Source organism: Atractosteus spatula, chromosome 13 (assembly GCF_055471065.1).
Source record: "Atractosteus spatula isolate fAtrSpa1 chromosome 13, fAtrSpa1.hap1, whole genome shotgun sequence".
In the NCBI taxonomy this organism is placed as follows: domain Eukaryota; kingdom Metazoa; phylum Chordata; class Actinopteri; order Semionotiformes; family Lepisosteidae; genus Atractosteus; species Atractosteus spatula.
The window spans coordinates 40,707,251-40,728,363 of NC_142718.1; the positions used below are offsets into that span (position 1 = coordinate 40,707,251).

Below are 21,113 nucleotides of genomic sequence, written 5' to 3' on the forward strand. Positions count from 1 at the left end.
CTTGTGTGTGGATATAGCTAATGGCCTCAGGAACAAAAAGAAAATCTTCCTATCTATACATGCCATGTGGGAGCAGCCTGGAGCTGTGGGTGCTGGAAGACTGCGAGTTCAAGGCCCAGGTGGGGCCGTGCTGGTGGCACAGATCCTTCGCCCACACTACTGCAGTCAAAGGCCCTGACAGATCAATGTACAAGCACGAGTCCCTGCCAGAGTAAATACACAGGAACAATACAATGTGCATGAAACTGGCAGACAAACAGGCCCGTCTTATGTTTACCCAAGGAAGTAAGATACAGTAAGAGAGAGAGATCTGCTTTCACTGCAGGTCTCCCCTGGCTCCACCTGCCTTCCGGTTGAGCATGCCCCACATGACTGTGTCAAACGTGCCCTTGGCGATCAGGTAGTGCACGTGCACACAGCAGCTCTGGCCGATGCGGTGAGCCCGGTCCTCTGCTTGCTTGATGTGGCCGGGGTCCCAGTACAGCTCGGCGAACACCACGTGGGTGGCAGCAGTGAATGTCAAACCCTGCCAAGAAATAATGAACATCAACAAAACCCAGCGCTACTGATTTATTTTAAATATCCAGAATCAACTGAGAAGTTCCCCTGGGATTTATCCATCAGAGCCTCCTGTAGTGACCCTGACGAGAACGCCAAACAGTTTCACCGGGTGCATAATCATTTTCCGTGAAAACAATGCATCGCTGGCGGAAACATGGACAAACAGAAAAGATTGGTGTTTTGTCCTCTGTACACAAAATAAATGAGGGCCAAAGACTACCAACATACAGTACGACTTATTACAAATGAATATGCAGTTCTCCGAACGACTGAAGTCGTTTCAAACGTCTGACTTCAAGGACGCAACTTTGCGTTGAACTGGGTGGTGAAGTATTCCATCACAGCATAAAGCCAACATCCCGGAATACTCCTTCTGATGGAAAGCGTGCCTGTGATACAGCCGTTCCTCCTCCCAAGGCATTCTTCCTACGCAAACAACCTAAAGGCTAACGCCAGTCGGACTCGGGTGCGTGTAGCTGGAAGGGAAGACCCTGAAACACCACACCTGCCCGGCAGCTTGGATGCTCAAGACGGCGACTCGGGTGTCGGGGTCGCTCTGGAACTGGTGTACGAGGTGGATCCTTTCCGAAGATGGCACGCTTCCGTCAATGCGAATGTAGCGGGCCTGGGGGGGAGCAGAGTGTCAGCTGGAAAAACGCTGCAAACTGCGAAGGGTCAGCACCGACAAAACCGGGAACGCGAGCAGCTTCTTTTACACTTTCCAGCCCTTCTGCCCATCCACCAGGCCACTCCTACTCCTGCGATCTTCAAACCAATGCCAAGACAACGATTGGCCTCAGGCACAAAGATCTTAACGTAAAGAATTTTGGCTGGATTGCTGGAGGATAGTCAGCAGGAAAATTCACAATGACATGATCGTGTCATCATAAAGAGAAATGATGACACGATCTATTCCAGTTCCCTAAAATGGTTTTGATACGGTTGCAGAAATAGAAAGTAATTTGTGCTCGTATTTACATCCATATTCCAAAATGGGATGGGAGCAGATTTTACAGGCTTGGAAAAGAAATGAGCGATAGTATCTGTAACATGGTCAACACATCATGGTTTGACTCTGCTATATTTTAACTACAGCATATAGCCCAACATCATGTTGGTCTTTTCATTGCTTCCTCACAGTGTCTGGAAGATGTAAATGATGTGTCAACATCAACATCCAAGAGTTTTTCCATAAGTAGCCTCTTCTAGCTCAGCATTTTCCGTTTTTCTATATTAAATGTCACCTGCCAGGTATTTGCTAGTCCGGAATTTTATCTAAATCTTTTTGAGCTTCATTTTCTCTTTGTACAGAGACTGTTATGATCTGCACAGCTGACAGATCCACTATCTATGCCAGAATCAAGATCACCAATATAAATTGAGAACAGCAGTGGTCCTAGTACAGATCCCTGTGGTACTCCAGTAATTACAAACTGTATGACAAGGGGAGAACCATCTAACTGGGCTGACTTAATTGATGGAGTCTTACAAGGATCTCTATTAGGAACACTGCTTTCTTTTATTTTACCCATTTTGAGTCAGTCGTATTTGTCCACATAAATCATATAAAAGGACATTGCTGTTCAGGAAAAAGTAAAAGAAAAGTTTGAAAAGCAAAACAAAAGGCACAGAAAACTTAAGGAGCTGACTCAGAGGGGCTGAACAGGACATCCCAGTGGACTGCTTCATGCTATACAATGAGCAGACAGCACAAATGGTATAAGGACTTAAATTAGGAGGTACAGTTTCACATAAACTGCCACAGATTCAATGATAAACTACCTAACTATGCTACCAAGGCAGATTAATTAGGGTCCTAAAAGACATGGTACATAATAGAAATAATATTCAAATTTGCAAGAGGCAAGAGAGACTGAATGCTGCTCTCTCATTTGGAACTTTCCTCTCATGTTCTTTGGCTCAGCCTCCTACACATCCACACAAAGATAAAATTCAAATAGGAACACCCAATTACAGGGTTTATTTAGAATGCTGCACGGTGTATCAACATTTATAATTATTACAACAATCACATATTCAAATTAATTAAGTTACTGGATAACGAGGATTGCTTTCAGGAGCGCTAGATGAGACATATAACCTTGATTCTCTGATAGGAATTTTACTGTGATATTAAAGTTATTTGCTTTTTCAATCCTAATGCAATTAAGACATATCTGACTGTCTGGAGTGTACAGGAACTCTATTTTTAGCCCTCTTCTGTTAATTGGAAATTATAAATCTGAGAGTCTGACAATGTTCACACGGGGAGGTGAGATCACGTAGATTTCAGCAGTGGGTTTTTTTTTCACACATCCTTGGCATTCTATTAACAGTGTGTTGAGAGGATGGCTTTTCCTTGGTTGTGAAACCGGCTAAAAAAAAAAAAACTCTAGAGCAAAGTCAGTGCGCGCTCGTGATTGTTCTGAAAGAAAACTTTCTTTTAAATACAGCGCTGTTGGAGATTTTATGTGACCCAGCCAAAATCCTCTGGGTCCTTCTGGAGAGTCACCAGCTACATTAGTCACAGCGAGATGGCTCCAGGACTCCTCCAGGTACGTGTGCGGCACATGGCAGCAGGAAGGACAGGTACTGCAGCTCATTTCCTTCTACCCAGTTTTGCAACAGAAAAAGTTAGAACAATGCCGCCTTTGAGCTGTCACTCGTACTGATCGCTTTAAAGCCAGCATGATTACGCAACAACTATTACTTCTTTTGAAACCTAGGTGACCCTTAGCTCACAAAGGCCTCTGCTGCCCCCTCTTCGTTTGCAGGTGCAGCTCTCTTCTCGTCCTAACGTCCCCCGAGATTCATTTCTCTCAAGCATCCCACCTGCCACTTTCCAGGCTGGGTGAACGGATGGCGGGGAGCATGGAGAAGGAAGCGCAGTCCGAGCAGGCACCGGCAGAGCACTCTGCGTATCTGCGGACAGAGTGGAGGAGCCCAGGGCCTGAGGAGCGCCCAGCCGTGGGGGCGCCGGGGCTGTTTAGCCACGCGCCCTCTCGTGCTGTGGGGACCCCAGGGGCTCCAGCCAGCACGGAAGCGGGGTGCCCTGCAGCACCTCAAATCTGTTCGAGCTGGTCCCCCCCCAGACGTTCTGCTCCGAGCCAAGAAGGAAAGAACTGGAAGGGCGTCAAGTACGGACACAAAAAAGAACGACGCCACAATGCCTTTTTTTAAATCTTCATCTCTCCTGCTGCAATTCAGGGAGAAACCCTTATTTTGACATGATCATGTCAGATGACTTAAGGGCAACAGCTAGCAGAGAGGGCTGTGCATACTACAGGTGCTTAACTACAAAAACAGATGTTTCAGCACATATTCCTTCCTATATATAACCAAAGACTAATAAGGCTAGTTTCTGCTGCAGGAACACTTGGGGGGATATACTTTCTACAAGACTGTATGAAACACTTACTTGTCACAGCATTTTCAGGCACGGCTAACAAAGACCACTAAAAATAAACGTGCTACATTTAGGATGTTGTCAACGGACATTTCACGACATACAGAAAAAAAACAGACATTTTCGCACAGAAAAATCCCATTCCCTAATCAGCAGCGAGCAGCGCGCATTACCAGCGCAGTGGCAGTAATTGCAGGTGGTGCTTCAGCAAGGGGGTACCTTGGCTTCAATGACAGCCTCTGTACACGCCTGAAGCATGGCGAGATGATGAGCAAACACTAGAAACTTCAGCTTCTCGTTCTCCAGCATCATTTTGATGTAGTCTTTCACTGCACCCGCCTGAAAGAGAAGCAGAAACCACATGGTGAGGAAAACCAGTCCTCGTTGATTGAAACACGCATTAAATGTTTTTTCTCTAGGGCACAGCTGGACTTTGCCAGGTGACTGAACGCACAACTGGGAACCGATGGTAGAATACTGCCATGCAGAAAGTTTACTGCTGGGAATCTGTCACAGTGAACCCCTTCTCTCCTGAGTCCTGACCCCAGGACATGTAAACATGCAGGAATCGCCTTGCGTGAAACTTCCTTCCTGCTCTGCTTTTCAATACCGCTTTTTTTTAGCTCCCCTGGAAATGCATGCTTAAACTAACCTTTTCCTGACACTTCAAATTTTCAGTCTCTAACCCATGCTTATGAAAAAGTGTCCGATTAACTCAACATACATCCAATATGACAGGATGCACAGAAAAAAAAATTGGCTTGGATTCACTTAGTTCCATGGTGTAGTATATTTCACCTTGGTTGTGCTGGGAGCCTAATAACCTAATTTGTCTGGTTTCACTTAAAATAGATCCTAACACTCCTACAAATACGGAGATGTCTGATCTTGAAACATCAGATTCAATGACAAGGCACAGAATCGTAATTTGTACTGGACGTTCTGAGCTCTGGTTTTGCGCTGTCCTTCACCTGTCACACACACACACACACACACACCAGATGGGTTTGCTGGCTGTTGAGCAGAACTGCCCCCGCCTGCCTGCCAGAGCCCGTCACTCTCCAGTAAAGGCACTGGAAGAGCCGGGTGTCCACAACTGCACAGTGGCCACACGACCCAGAAACCAAAGACATCCACCACTGCATCTCCACAGCTATGTTTCACAAGTCGGTTTGTTCACTCGCCTGAAAAACACTGAGACCATACCACAAAGTGAAAAGACCCTGCAACTAAAAAAAATAGCTGAAACCCTAATGAGGTTTATTACAGATGTATCCAGAGTTCTGATGCACTGAAGGATAGGAGGAAATAAAAGCAAGGGATTTTTTTAAACAATAAGAGTTTTTTTATCCGATATGGAACAATTAGGCTTTTTGCCTATTGAGTTCTCAAGTCATTAAAAATCTCTCCATCTGGGAGTAAAGTCAGAGAAAACTTGCACACGTTTTAAGAAAAGCCAGGAGAGAATAATGGCATGATTCAATGCTTCTCAGTCTATTTTTGTCAGTAAGGCTCTTACACTTTCCATTAGTAATTCTCCTGAATCACCTGGTGAACACTTCACATTCTGTCATTTGTAAAGGTACCTGCTGAGAACACCATCCTAGTGCCTGTCTATCAATTGCTACTCCTGGGATAGCTACAAACACTCAGTCAGCTTAACAATTTGTACTTTACAGTTTCCACTGCTGGCATGTGCAAAAGTTTTATACTTTTAATTAAAAGGCATCACTAAAAGGACAATGAAAAAAAGTATCGCCTAATCTTGCTCTTTAAAACTTGGAGCCCAGAGTTCTTATTAATGTGATCGGCCTGTGCTTGTTTAATTAGTTCTTATAGCTCACAATCTGTTCTCCCACCACAATAACCACCTTAAAAAAAGCATTGAAGTCTAGATAATTTCAGACAGATGTTTGCGGGTAAAAATAAATTCAGGCTTGTTTCAGTCCTGTAACTTGGCTTTCTCACATTAGAAGTGACACAAGACAAGAAAGCCTGCCGAGTTTTTGATGTGTACCCGTCCCAAGTCGATTTTTCGTCTTCCTGATTCTTGAGTTAAGAAACCAGGAAAGGAAAATGTTTGCACGTACTGTCACGGGTGATATTCACAGTGGAAAGCTAAAATAAAAAAATAAATAAAGGGATTAACGGGGAAAGGCAAACCACAGAGAAGCCCTGTCAACCCTGGGAAAAAAATCAGCCTTCTGGTTCGGCGTTAAAACACACTTTCAGCATGACATCCCTCTTGGTGTTGAGCAAGGCCTGCCTAATAACAACGTTCTGGTTTATTGCTTGTCTTTGTTTTCAATCCATTTAAAAACAGCTAAAAGCTTCACAACCACCCTCTGCTGCAGAGAAAGATGCAAGTCTAAAAAAAATCCAATAAACACAAACGTTTCTGAATCCGGCACACAGAGAGCAGGAATTTTTGCTTGTGTGAGTTTGATACTGCACGGGGGAGGAAAAGCACTTTACTTTTTTAAAAATGTCATGCCAGCTGTCAAGTTCGTTTTCCTGTGTGCTGTTGTCTTAAAGTGGGAAAATCGTCTGAGTGCATATGGTTACTACGGAAACAATTTACTTTTCTAAATAATTAACACCATGATGTGCCCTTCAAGTGACAATAACACGTGAGACACAACATGATTTAAATGACTAAAAAACTTCAGAAAACTCAGTTTAGCTGTGAACAGATTTGGCCGTGTACAGAATTGGCTACATCCATTCCAGTGTCATTTCCACTTTCCTTCTGTTGAATTTCCTATTTGTTTATCCTTAAAGCAGAGGAAAGGTCACCGGTCTCTCTTTATCCCGGTCGGCACGGGCGCGGAGGTTATCAGAGAGGACCACGCAGCAGAAGACCCTGAAGTATTCTTGCCCCGCAACAGAAACAGAGTGTCGGTCACTCCGTTAGGTATTAGGAGCAAGAGAGGACAACAGCGAGGACAAAAGATAACTCTGAAAACCTTGAGAAATTAGAAAAAAACACCTATGAGGCTGTACCTTTCGGTTATAGTGTTCATCAGCCAACTGTGCACTCGACTGCTACAGCCACAGTGCGCTACAAATGTTACCAAACAAAGAATTCCAGTCTCACGTCTCCGAGCTCATAAGGATTTTTTTTCCATGGCGTCTGAAAAGAACCCTCAAGGACCGGGATTCTTAGAGACTCGGCTGTGTTCGTATTTTTACCAAAATTAACAAGAAGCATCTGAAAAGGACATAAATTGAGGTAGTTGCTTTCTCTGCCTAGCAACAGCGTGCCGATCCTTTTTAATCCGTGATTCAGTCATGCAGGAATTGGTTCTTAATTGACTCATTTACATCTGCTGTAACTACCCGCAGACCCCTTTCTCCCAGCAGGTTTTTACTGGTGCGATCTGAAGGAAGTGCCTCGCTCACAGGTACGAGAGCAACAGGGTTTGAACCCTGGACCCTCCTCCACTTCTCCACACCACCGGTGTTAATTCAGCGAACATCCTCCAGGCTGAGTCAGAGGGGAGTGAGTGAGGACAGCGCTGTCCTTCGCACACCAGAGTGCGACTTCACCTCCCCTCTCTCTCCCACAGGGCTGTGCGCGCTGAGGGCCTGTGGCTTGCTCTCCTCTCTCCGCTGACGAACTGAAGGAAGGGCTTCATGGCTGCCGATTCCCGCTGCTCCGGCCGCTCACAGCTGCCTGGCAGCGCTGAGGGCACCTGGAGTTCAGGCTGAAAGTGACACGGTGGGACAGGTGCACTGTACCTTGGCGATGGCAGTCTGTTTGTACATGCGCGTAACGAGCCCCATGACTTCCACAAAGGGGTTATCAGTCCCTGCAGTCCCCGCATCCAGCGTCCTCATTAATTTCTCCCATTCCTCGAAGCTGGCACATGCTTCCTACGAGGGAGGGAAAAAAAAAGTTTTTTTTTTTCTTTTGAGCTATAAAGGGCAGAACAATTAATGGAACTGTGAATCGTGGCCTACTTTCCTTTTCTCATAGAGAAAATCTGGAAAAAAAATGGAGAAAATTCCCAAAGATACCAGTCTGTTCCTACCATAAAACGTCAATGCAGGGTAGGTCAGTCACGTGGCTCTCCCAATTATAGAAAGCTTGTGACAACCTGGGGGCGAAGATGGAAACTCTCTGCACCAACATAATAAATCAAAGACAGATAGTTTGCTCTCAAGGTGAAACGTAAGTACTATTCAGGAAGTTAGAAAGTCAGGAATTACAGAGAAGGATTTAGAGCATGGAATACCGACGGAGGACAAAAACGCCCTACGAAGAAAAGCTAAAAGAGTAACAGTCTGAAGCCACAAACCAAAAAAAAAACTAAGACAGACCTTCGCATTCAGACATTAAAACAAGATCAGCCCCGAATGCAGCCTATTCTATTCCAGCATTCGGCGCAGAGCAGAGTTGGCGCGTTCGAACCACGCTTTACATCCCGAATCTGAACGGCTCGCGTTTCGGTGAAGTGGATGCCGGAGATGTCTGGCTTGAGGAACTGCTGAAATCCGAACGTGAGATTTCCGGCCGCTGGTGCCTCCGAGTGTGCAAGGGGGCACGGTGAGGAGAAGCACAGGGGGGAATAATATCATTAGGACCCCACCAGATGACAGTTGAGCTAAAGTGTAATTTATCAAGCCAGAAGGGCTGAGCATTGTCTTTCAGGTGCTGGCAAATCAAGCGCAGATTTGGAAGGTGTGCAGTGCCTGCATTTTTCATACTGTCAAAGGATACGACACTTCTGTAGGTTCTAATTACTCTCAGCACACAGAACAATAGCCCAGTGACAACTTGGCTCCTGTGTGACAGCCTCAGCCTAAACTTCTGCTTCCATTTGATTGGAATAAATTCTATATTTAACAGCACATCTATTTAACATGCCCTTTTATTTTAGTTCCAAGGATGATTTTCGGAGAACCCTTGGTACAAGAGAGCGCAAAATCAATTAGGAGCAGTACGCTCCCAAAGCTAAATGTTGTTTTTTTTTAATTCTGCATATGAAATTAGTAAGCTTATCTGCAATTCTAAGTAAACAGAGAAGATGTGGAGGATGAAAACAAAAGGCAAAAAAAAAGTTAACTCTCCTAATCTGTGGAAGAATGCTGTCATGTATGAGAAATGCCACCACAACAATCAGGAAATAGGCATCTTCTTGTCTCATTGACGTTAAACTGGATTCAGATACTTCCTTCTCTAGTCATATTACATGAATGACTACCGCCTTCATTCAATATCTCAAAAAGCCTTAAATGACAGGGAGGAAATTGTCTTATTTCAGGGCGTGCATATATTGCATATATGTTATTCACTCAATGACCTTGGTATATACTGTAATACAAGTGAATGAGATTCAAGCAAGTAGAACAGTTTCCAAGGACACTGCTGACTTTATGTGGCGAAAAACGAAATTCTTAAATTGTGCTGAAATGATACAAATGATACAAAAACGAGTGTAACTCCGATACGCCTGCTTGGCCACAGGGAGGAACGCTCGGAGTTCGGAGTGAAACACGAGGCCTGTATTCAACAACGCAGCTCCTCACTTCTAGGGCAGAGGAGAGCCTCACGGCTCTCGGACAGACCCACCTTGGAGCCTTCTTTCGGGAGGTCAAAGGGGATGCGCTGGCGGATTTTGGGAGGGAGCTGCGTCAACACCTCGTCCTTCAGGCGGCGTATCATCATTTCGCTCAGGCGCTGGTGCAGCTCCCCCAGGTTGGAGGCCCCCCTGCAGTCCCACTGACGCCTGTTTCCGAAAAACCTGCGGGGCACAGACCGGCGGTCACGCAGTGCACGGGGTTACCCCTCATGCCTCTCCCCACAACGCACAGCCGTCCCGCGTCCTCGGTCCACACACTGCAGGGTCGGGACTTCAGGCCTCAGGGGCGCTGGCACTCAGCTTTATAACCCGCACACCTCCGCCTTCGAAAGCAGCTTCGCTCGCTGCAGAAAATCTGTCCGTTCTACTTTTCAAAACCTTTTTTTTTATTTATGCTATGAGGATGCACTAAAAACACAAGTACTGGCTATTTGTTGCATTATTAATGCCTCTCGGGACAAACATTAAAAAAAGACTTATTAAGGGCGAAAACTGATAAAAATTAGCAAATATCTCTGTATTTATCACATAATACGTAATAATGCTAGAATCTATATTTCCCTAGCAATCAACCTCCCATCCTTTCCAAAATACACATATTGTATATAACACCGCATAGAGGTCCAATAATACCACTGAAATTATGTGCATTCGTCTCTGTCCACCACAGTACGTGACTCACACATACATTAAGGACAGTTCAAATCCAGAGGTATCGCAAAATGAGCTTTCTGAAATCCAATTACTTTTATGTCTGATTGGAGGTTTCCGTTTTACAGCTGCAATATGGGAAGAAGAGAAGGCAAACATTACACTCAGTAATCAATGATCCCATTCTTTAGGAAGGGATTTCTATGCACCTTGAAAACAGACAGTTTTTGCACATTGCCTGTTGTCTGACTTTCTTTCTTACACAATTCTATGTTGTTTTTTTGTGCTACTTACCGTCTGAGCTAAATAGAATTTCATTATACCGTATACCTGTGTATCAGTATAATGACAATAAACTTGAACTCAAACCCCCAAAAATTAGTCCCAGAAACCTCCATGCATTAAAGTTGCATTAAGAATGTTCCTATATTGATGTGATTCTAAGGAACAACACTTTAAAAAGCAAACCATTAAAAGGGGATTTACCTGAAATGAGCATTGCAATATTTTGCAGCATAATCAGACCATGTTCCGAATCTCCTAGGATACAAGGCATCAATCTGCATAAAAAGCTGTGAAGACATTCAGGCAATTAAAGAATCATCCCTTTGTAATACAACAGATCTGATATTCTGCATTAGACATAGTACGGGTTTCCAAAGAACAACTACAATTGAATAATATAACTGTAATTGGTAGCAGTAAAAGAAGACAGGGTTTTCAAAATGCAATCATATTTGACAGCTTGACAATATCTGCAAATATCCCACAAACACACAAAAAGTGGCGAGACGTGGTAGATCGTTCATTGAGTTAAGCAGCTTCTGAGGATCTGATCTGTGTTTCAAGGAAAAATATTGACTTTTTAAATTAAAAATGTATTCAATGATTACAGCAAATACAGAATGTCATTTTGCTTTATTTTACACCTGTTCCAACTTATTTCACTTCTAGAAAATGTTCTTTGTAAGATTTTCTCTCTTTCCATAGTCATTTCATTAACTATATCTTCACTAGACGAGGCACATACACGGAGAGTGTTATAAAATACACTCTACACTGACATTCTATAGTCTAAGGCTGCAAGCAATGTTTTAGCGTTTATTCCACTCTTAATTCATGCAGAACAAAAAAAACTGTGAAAAACTAATCTTGTAGCTATAACGTAATGGCAATATCAAATACATGCTGGAATGAGCTTGTGAACTCCTAGAGGCATGGGAATATTAATTTATGCTACTCTGAAATTGCACTGAATCTGTGAGAGAAAAAAAATATATTGCTCTTGGTGCTGAACTTTCAACAGATCTGACAACAGCTATGTAGAGAGATTATGTGAAGAGGTACCCCTGTTTAACCCAAATCTCTGTATCGCCAGGATTCGCGCAGAACACAGTGTAACTGGAACAAAGGAAGCATATTTTTTTTATCTATAAAATGGTTTAAAACAGAGGACGCAAGGCACTGGCAAATGCATAAAATGCACTTTGTGAGTCAAAAACCCCAGATGAGATTGTCACTTTTATTATAATTTTGCCAATATGCTCGGCAAAAGCACTTCCCTGTTTCAGATAGATTTCACCCTGGGTGAAGCCCTGGATTTAAAGTATTGCATAAATACGAGATAAGAGAATAACTCAATTTTGCACATTCGAGCACCGACAGTACGTCACACATCAATATTTGATTAACTCTAATATCACCAGAGCCCCTTTACAGAGTGACTCCTCTTGTCTTCATCCAGGGCGAACACCTGTGTGGTTCCGTGTAGAACACAGCGACCTTCCAGAGCGCTTCTCGACGGAGACGAGGACCGTACCTCCTCTGGTCGGCCCAGCGCCGGGGTGCCCGTGAGCAGAACCGCGCGGGAGGCCTTCTGGATCAGCGGTACCAGGATCTTGGTGCGTGCCGCGGTCCTGGACTTCAGGTAGTGGGACTCGTCCACAATAACGACCCTGAAGCTCTGGGCCTCAAGGGCTCCGAGCAGCAGCTTCGCGTCGGAGGTGAGGAGGCCGTAGCCCAGGACCGTGACCCGGCTGGTGGGAATCCGCCTACACAGGCAGCACACAGAAAGGCAGGGGGAACGTCACTGCCCACTGAGCTGTGGGCTTGGGCTCAGTGTTCTTTCCCCATGAACGCCCCTTAACTGAAGCGAAGCCCAGCACCTTTCTCAGTGCTTTAGGCTCCTCTGCATTTTTGGATTTAAGTTACTAATTACTTTGCGAAAGTGTTCATAGATCACAATAAAATTGTTTTGCGGGAGGAATTAAAAAACAACGCTTGCATTAATTACCGAACAATCTCTTCTCGGGGTTTGATGCTATATGTAATAATTTCCCTTTACATCACACAGCGGGAAAAACAGAGCGAGTGTTACCATAGCAGCACCCAGAATGGTGGATGTACAGTAATGCTGAGAATCCTCAGGGCGCAGTGTTCCTGCAGCAACAACAGCTTATCAATTTAGTTTAATCTAACTTTAGAAAAATAATTAACTCAACAGCATGGCACTAATTGTAACACATCAGAGGGAGCACGACCTGATCTTGAAACAGCTTCCTTGATTTTCTGTAGCATACTGTACCTGACAAACCTTTGAGTATCTGTGTTTTTTCAAGCACTACTGTATATTGAATTCCCAGCTCTGAAATCCGTTTTTCGTCCAGCAAGGCAGTTCGGCAATCCTTCAAGCCGCTGAAGGGTTGACAACAGGAATACCTGCCCTGGCACTTTTTTATTTCTATTTGCTTTGCTTGTGCATTAATTACGGGAGCACATTTTTCACAAAACATCAAAAAAAACCAATTTCTCCCGCAGCAGGGCAAACACTCCAACAAAGTGCTCAGGGGAAAACGTTCGTAATTCATTTACTGCCACTCTACCTTCACACCTGTTTTTAACTAATGAGACAAAAAATGCAATAATGCTGTAAAGTTTCATAAAAATCTTTCAGGATGTTAATTCAAGAGTCCCTAAAGGCAGTGTAAACATTTCTTTCTGATACAATTTATATTATCTCTGCACATCTTCTCCATCCAGAGATATTTTTCATTCGGGGATCTTATTTATCCAAAGAGCCAAGAGGAACTGAATATATGCCATATATGCATGTGTGTGTGTGTGTGTGTGTGTGTGTGTGTGTGTGTGCCTGCGCACATCATTATAATTCAACTCCTGTGGCACGGTTTGAACCTGCAGCTAACTCGTGGAAAGTTAGCACTGCAATCACCTTTCCACCTACTCACGCAAAACCAGGCGCTCGGTAAAGAGCAGGGACATAGCCAGACAATCCCAAACCCTTCGGTTCCTTCACACGTGCGGCCTGGTGAAGGGCTGTGGAGCGGGGACGTGAAAGGCGCAGGACCAGGGCCTGCTCTCCTTCGATGAGCCCTCCGTTAAAGGGCGTTGTTTTTTTTATATACGACGACACTTAGTTTTAGCACCGTACTCTCAAGCACAGACTCAAAACAAAACTGGCAATCGGAGTCAAGCACTCTGCGATGCGAGTCATCACAGCAACGTGGGTGCAAGGGGACGCTCACGATGCAGCGCTCTCACCCCGTGTCTGTTTTGCTCTCCACGAGATTGATGTCATCGGGGTTCAACTCGGGGATCCACTTCTCCATCTCCTCCACCCAGGGGTACCTCATTGACGAGGGGACCACGACGAGCAGGGGCCACTCCTGCTTGTACAGCAGCGCCACGGAGATCGCCTGGATTGTCTTCCCCAGACCCATCTAGCACGCAGGTTCAAAGACATGCGGGGCATGAAAAGGCATCGCCCAGAGGCGAAGAGCACTGGACGTTTAAAACGAAAACAGTCCAGTACAATTCTTTTCAATCGCACTTACATTCTGGAAACAAGGACAAATCAGTAGTTCACCTACTGTAGCTGCAGTAAATAGCAGACTTCATTAGTTAGAAAATGTCTAAAGAAAGGATTTCCATTTCTACGCCATGATGTTTCACTATTTCATGTTAGGATTAATTGAGTTGGAACAGATTATTCGCCATACAGCTGTAGACACCTGTCCCACACCTGAACTCTTTACATTAGAGAAACAACAGATTAGGAAGGATGAATAATATGACATACTCAGAACAGTCACAAATTATTATGGAGAATTCTTACCTCATCAGCTATCATACACCTGAAAGAGATGGAGAAAGAAGAAAAATCATGATTCTTGGAACTGGGGCTGTGTCAAAGGAAAGCAGGAGAGCGCTGGCCTCACGTTTGCTGCAATTTTTCAATTCAATGTCAAGATGGAAAAAAAACATCCACGTGAGTTTCCTTTCTTCATACAATGAGAACAGAAACAGCCACCATTAATCATAGGAGCTTCATCGGGATGTCAAAGCAATATTACCTTATTTATCTAGGAGTCTTTCAGGACAGTGTTACCCTTAGCTGCTGAGCACAGCAGGTAGCAGAAGAGCCCCCTTTCTCACACCCTCTTTCACTGTCCTGCAGTTTCACAGCAAAATATTCCTAATGAACAAATGGGGGCTTCGGACATGCGGGATTTCTCCTATCCGTGAGCAATGGGCATCGTGTAATAGCTGTCCGTGTTTGTCAGAGGGCAGGGAGCACTGTCAAGAGACACTCCATTACTGTCTTGCAGGACTGCCAGGAAACACAGAATAAAAATGTCACCTTGCCTTCGGACTTCATCTAAGGCATTTCAAGCCGTTCGTCATCAGCCACCTGCATTACTCTTTGTTTAAGCAGCAGGCTTTGGGAAAGGCACAGTGAAAAGCAAACTGGGGTCATTTTCCCTAAAGTACCCCAACGGCTATTTCCATACAGGGAGGGTGCATCACTAACAGATTAGTAAATCTATTCCATGATCGTGATCAATTAGAAGCTAAGGAAATAGGGACGGAGTTCTCACATATTGGAAGGTTTTGTTACTCAGCAAAGGATGTTTTAAGATAAAAAAAAGACAATACCCCCCAAAGTAAATGAGCCCAGCACCCGAAATACTGATTTCAGGAAGCGCGAGCAGCACAGCTCTCTCCCGAATAAAGGGCGACTCTTGTATTATCAGCTAAGTGAGGGCTGCGAGTCGCAGAAGAACTGGATTGTCACATGTGTCACACATGCAGCAGCGTTTCAGGCGCCACACTGTACTTCATTACCGAAAACAGCCCGGAACAGATGCTCTTTACATAACTAGCGAGTTCAATCACTGGGAATCAGGTACAGGGAACAGCGTGGAAGAAAGTTGATACAGCGTCCCCTCCAGTTTCATAAACCTTATTTCCTGTACCCTGTAAAATGCTGTATGACTCATTCTTTGATACTCTGCAACAGGCTTCCTTGCGTGGTACTCCATGTATCCGCAAAGAAAACCTTCAGCACATCAAGAAGGGAAGCCATCATCCTTCTCAGCTCTATAGTTAATTAAACATGAGCACCAGCAGTCTCTTACCTACGGATTCTGCTTTATTAACGACTGCGGTTGCCTGCTGCAAGGAATCGCGGCTCCTGTTTGATCTGGTGCATTTCTGCTCCGTAATTTGTCTGCCGATAAACGCTTTGCAACTTTTTCAGCATGTTCCAGCCCTCACCCAATAAAATCAATATAAGCTGGTGGAGGAGTATCAGATTGAAAAAAAAAGTTTTTAAAGGGATGTTTATCTCTGCCCTTACAGGATGACCGCGAATAAAAATAAACGGCCTGTCGATGTGCCCCGTTGCAGGCGATTAATTGGTGTTGCATGCATGTGTGTACAGTATGCGCATGGATTTTAAAAAAGAGAAAAAAACCTGAATGAAATTGTTAAAACATCTTCTCATTAAGCTGATGGTGAGTGAGAAAACTGTTTCATTTAGGCTGCATCACAAGAGCATTAATGACATTTTAGACCAAACGCCCCTCAGAGACACCAACACTTCAGCCATTCAGCCCTTATTTTCCAGATAAGCGCTGGATTTCTTCACCTAACCAAATGAGGCTTCCTGCGAAGAGCAAAGATAACATTTCACAGCTCCAACTGTATGCCAAAACGCAACAGATTCAGTTTCTGAAAAGCTAACTCACTCTTACTTTTCCAGTCACATTTCAGCTTTTCATTTAGAATTGCAAATTATAAGAGAAACTGTCTACCATAATGATTCTGGTAATGCAGGCAATTAAAAAATTGTTTTGCGTCAGCAAATAGGAGTCTTCAAAGTACGCTAAAGTGCTCTTCAGAGAAACTGTTCTCATTACTTTTTCAGTAAGCTTACAGATCTTTTTATTTACTGAAGCTGCAAGGGAAAATTGGGACATTTAACTGGTAAATATAGAAAGCAGCTGATGACAGTTACATATCACTTTCATCTTAAACATATAAGATTACCCTCCGCATACTGGATTTAGCCGTCTCTTGTTGTAAATTCCACAACACCTCAATGCAGAAATAATAAACACTGATGGAAGATTTTTTCTCTCTATTTTGGCACTTTCAAAATTCGTCTAGTTGCAACTCCCAAATCACAGCTGACAGGTTTATTTTTTCTGTGCCCTGGGTCATAACCTTGATCCATTTTTCAGAGAATTTTCATTCAGCTGAAACAAAAAAAAAAGCTGCCTTATTTATCCCACCCAATAAGGAGCTGCGCTGTTTCAATGGCCCAGGAAGAAAGCTTTGGAGAGCTTACAGCTCTACCTCTCCGCCCAGTTTGAAGGCCTTGATTAATGTCCTCTCTGCCACTTTCTTTTTTTTTTAATTGGTTGTACACCCATTCATCTAAAGTACTCTAGACACAAGCAAGCAAAACCTCATTTTAGCACTGCGATTCTCCTGTGCATTAATCATTCCTTTTTATATAACTAGGTGCGCCAGCAGACTAGTGCCTTCCCAGCTGCTCTATCTGTGTTGCTAAACAACAGCATGCTATCTTTAAAAACCATTGAGAGACCCAGAAGAGATGACTGGAAACGTATGTGCAGCGCTATCTCCTGACAACGAGGGGCAATGTGATGCTTAAAGCTGCCATTTTCCACATGCTCCTGACTGAGCTGGCCCAGCAGTACAACCCCGCTCAATTGCTTCTGCTTTGTTCTCTTGATCCTCTCCCGTATTGTGCACATACTTCCGGCTTCCTTCAGAGACCGATGATAAAAACCTCCAGGTTGACTCATGCTCATGCTTCCCCACGCAGCTTCTTCTGCTGCTGCTCCTTACAGGACTGCAGGAAATGGAAATGTTCTCAACTGACCTCTGTCAGTCTGGGAGGAAAGACCACACCTGGCATTAGAGGAAAGCCTAAACTGTCTCAAAGAAAGACACAAAAAAATAAAGACAAATACTGATGACCAAGGCAAGATCAAAACATCGACCCACATTTCAGGCACTGGTTCCTGATTTGCCCAATTTGGTCGCAGCTCTCTGTTTAACAGGCTACTTGCATCTACACAGGGAAAAACTGACCTTAAATATGAGGTTTGGAATTTGCCATAGGTCAGCTGGTGAATTTAATCCACATTACTGTTTACATTGTAGAATTGTTCAGAACAAGACTCATTTTCTAAGAATCGGATGGTGATCAAATATTTGCACAAACATAACAGAATTCATTTAGGAAGATTCACTGTGAATACTTCTATTATTCTTCGGCTATTTTAAAATGAATTTAGTATTTTATAGGTTTATTTCCCACTATCGCATACCACTTTTCCACCCCATTTCACATTTCCTTTATGTTCACTCCAGCTGGAATCTTTTAAAACGTAGCATCCTCAAGTCCACATTTTTTAAGAACACAAGGGAGAGAAGAGGTTATTCAGTCTGTTTGTTAGTTAACAGCTAACTGATCCAAAGGATCTCTCCGAGCCGTTTCTTGAAAGAAGCCAGGGTATCGGCTTCAACAACATGGCCGGGTAGCTTGTTCCACACCCCTACAACCCTTTTTGTAAAGGGTTCCTTCTGTCCATGGGTTTAAATGCCCTTCCACATAGTTTCACTTATGTCATCGTATTTCACTATATACTCTGAAGAAATCTGCTGGGTCAACTTTGCCAGGACCTTTGAGGATTTTAAAGACTTGTATCAGGTCCCCTCCAAAATATCCTTATTCAAGACTAAGAAGGATTAGTTTTTTCAGTCTGTCAGTGTAGGACATTCCCTTAAGATCTAGAATATATCTAGCTGCTCCTCTCTTCACTCATTCCAGAGCAGCAATGTCTTTTCTTCTGTCGCATGGTCCCCAAAATATGTTCGCATTATTTTCATAATTATTTTTGAAACAAGCAACAGTTTACAAGTTTTGTCCATTATGTTCCTACTATCTATCTATCTATTAAATAGCACGAGTCTTCTAAATATGTTTGAGAATAATACAGATACAGTCCTAATAATCATGCAAACCAACTGAAGACCTTAACCAAATGAAACCTCAAGATGAGATTACCGGTGGAGGAGGGCGATGGGTTAAATTCTGGTACCAGCACAAAGGTAGCTAAAAGAGACACAGGCCTTTTCTTTTCTATAATGGCCTTTTCAGACAGACCCAGGGGAAGATTATTGGATCTCTCAAAAATCGATGCCTCAAAATATCTAAAAGCACTTGTGTTCCTACAGTATGTAGGTGAATCACGGGAGGAACACTACAGCAAATGTCATATCCAAGCCCAGTCCAGACTTTATCAACGGAAGCTGAGACACACAAAGAATCAGATGAAATCATGCTGTGAGTTTTATCTGGCGAAATAAAAAGCCTGCAAGCTCAGAAGCAGCCAGTGGAGGAGCTGGCCTGTCCACCAGCGAGGTTTCACACCAGCTTTATTCCTGACGTGCGACCAAAGCGGCTCAGGGGACAAAAGAAACGAACTCAATTTCACAGCATGGCCTCTAAAATTGTACGCGCACAAGGAAACATCCGGGTCATTAAGAAGAAGCACTGCCATTACAAAAACGGGCACATATCTGAGCCTGGATAACAAGCGCACGCCTAAATATTCTCCCAGCATTAACCAAGGTGATTCGGGAACATGATGAGTAGCACCGCTGATATCCCATCCCGTTCTCCAGCGAATGCAGACCACGAGGGCAGGAATTTTCCGCCTACAGCAGGGTGAAGGAGAATATTGTGTAAGCCCACCGCCAGTGTAGGTGTCCCAGTGTTCTGTGCGTGCTTACCCACTGGCGTGAGTCAGTGTGCTGTTGTACAATGTGCTCCTCTCCACCCACTCAGAAACACATCATCCGCCCGACTGCAAGATTAGCATTTTTCACTCCTTCTTATTAATGGAGGGGGAGGGGGGGGGAGGGTAAGCTCACAACTATATATTTTCCCCAATCAGTCTTGCAAGCAAATATGGAAATGGAGCTGTTTTATAATGGGTTTTTATATTTCTAAGTTAAGCCCCTTAAATAGTTCTTTATGCTAAAAGTGTTGTCATGCCACTAAAAATCAGGAATGTAGAAAGCCGACATGAATTATTGTCATTATTCCTGCTATGCATTTCGAATTACGATGAAATATAAATAATATAACAACATATGCAGAACTGTGCATATCAGCAAAAACACCCACATAAAGCCCAAACCGCCCACACAAATGTCATTTTCACATGTTTCCTATTTGAGGAATTACCAAAAATCCTCTTCTAAAAAAAAAAAATCAAAATTCATACTTGCCAAAACCTCCACATTTCATCTAGGAGCCAGAGTTTTATCCCTGAATATTGAGTTTTTCTTACTTAATAAACTATTGAGACTTGTTTCCAGGACTCCAGTTTCATGACATACAGTACTTGCCAAAAAAACAACATAAAATTTTACACAGTTCAGGTGAGATACCCAAATCAGGTGGATGAGAGTGCAGCTACTGTCTTTCTTTTGGTTTTACAGATTCCTAATTATTCCAGATTTTTTCACTTACTCTGCACACTTTGGGTCAAAATTAAAAATGTATAGAGCTGCCCGTGGTGATAGATGGCACTAAAAAAGCCATCAACAGCTCAATAAATATGAATTTTCAGGGCCTCTGTCCAGCAAATAATGCTGTAAAACCCACCAGAAGGGGTTTAACTTCAAAGCACGTTCACTGGGAGGCAGACTGTTCCATTAAGCTGGATGAAGCCACGCCGAATGAAAGCAGACTTTCCCAGCTCCCCAATTTCACAACACGATGTGTAAAGGCAGACATCATCCCGGGAGGTTTCAGAATCAATTTGCAAATAAATCGCGGAGGCTGGGAAGAGCAGGCGGAGGTGAGGGCCTGTACAGTAGCTTCGGCACAGCCGACACATTACCAGCTCCTGTGATGGACGGCTCTCAAGATTTTAATATCAGGATGTCGGCTACAACTGCCTAACGAGAGAAAGACTCACCGAAATTAGCACCAGCATGAAGAATTGGGGGTTTAATTGGGCAAAATAATAATGCATTTTACAGATTCCGACGGCTGGAAACCCTCCCAGCACCTTTCCTGCTAGACTGAAGTTCGGGACATGGGGAGGACTTAAGCCTGTGATTAATCTGCCCTTCTCCTCTCGCCTAGACAGACAGGCTCTTATCTGGCAATCAGCGCGCAGAGGGGGGTTACGCTTGAACCCTGGTCTAGAACATTTGCCTGCTAGTTGCTTACTGAGCCGAGGAGGCCGGGCTACCGCCTTCAACATGACTTGTTCCACACCCCCACACACCTTTGTGTAAAGAAACCCTCCTGCCCTCAGTTTCAAATTCACTCTCCCGTAGTTTCCTTGTGTGCCCTCAGATTCATGTTTCAAAGATAAAAAGACTGAAAACGTACACTGGGCTTACTTTATCATCATCTTTCTGATGGCTCTGAATAGATCGAACTTTTCCCCTTGCAGTCTTCTCTCACTGAAACTAAAAAAAACATACTCTTCTTTCATTTTGTCAGAGTAAGACATTCCTTTAAGCCAGGAAACATAGCCAGTTGCTCTTCTTAG

General features: G+C 43.8%; 1 protein-coding gene across 1 annotated transcript in view; it reads right to left on the reverse strand.

Annotated features, from left to right (window-relative positions):
* Positions 1 to 21,113, reverse strand: part of zranb3 (zinc finger, RAN-binding domain containing 3) — a 43,718-nt gene that overhangs the window by 18,125 nt on the left and 4,480 nt on the right. Inside the window, exons 3-11 of the mRNA XM_088931114.1 lie at positions 14,336 to 14,354; positions 13,762 to 13,940; positions 12,023 to 12,254; positions 10,690 to 10,775; positions 9,543 to 9,714; positions 7,709 to 7,843; positions 4,187 to 4,306; positions 1,067 to 1,186; positions 347 to 526 (exon numbers count right to left, since the gene is read on the reverse strand). Of these exons, the coding sequence (XP_088787240.1) occupies positions 347 to 526; positions 1,067 to 1,186; positions 4,187 to 4,306; positions 7,709 to 7,843; positions 9,543 to 9,714; positions 10,690 to 10,775; positions 12,023 to 12,254; positions 13,762 to 13,940; positions 14,336 to 14,354 (1,243 nt within the window). The remainder of the gene's footprint in view (positions 1 to 346; positions 527 to 1,066; positions 1,187 to 4,186; positions 4,307 to 7,708; positions 7,844 to 9,542; positions 9,715 to 10,689; positions 10,776 to 12,022; positions 12,255 to 13,761; positions 13,941 to 14,335; positions 14,355 to 21,113) is intronic.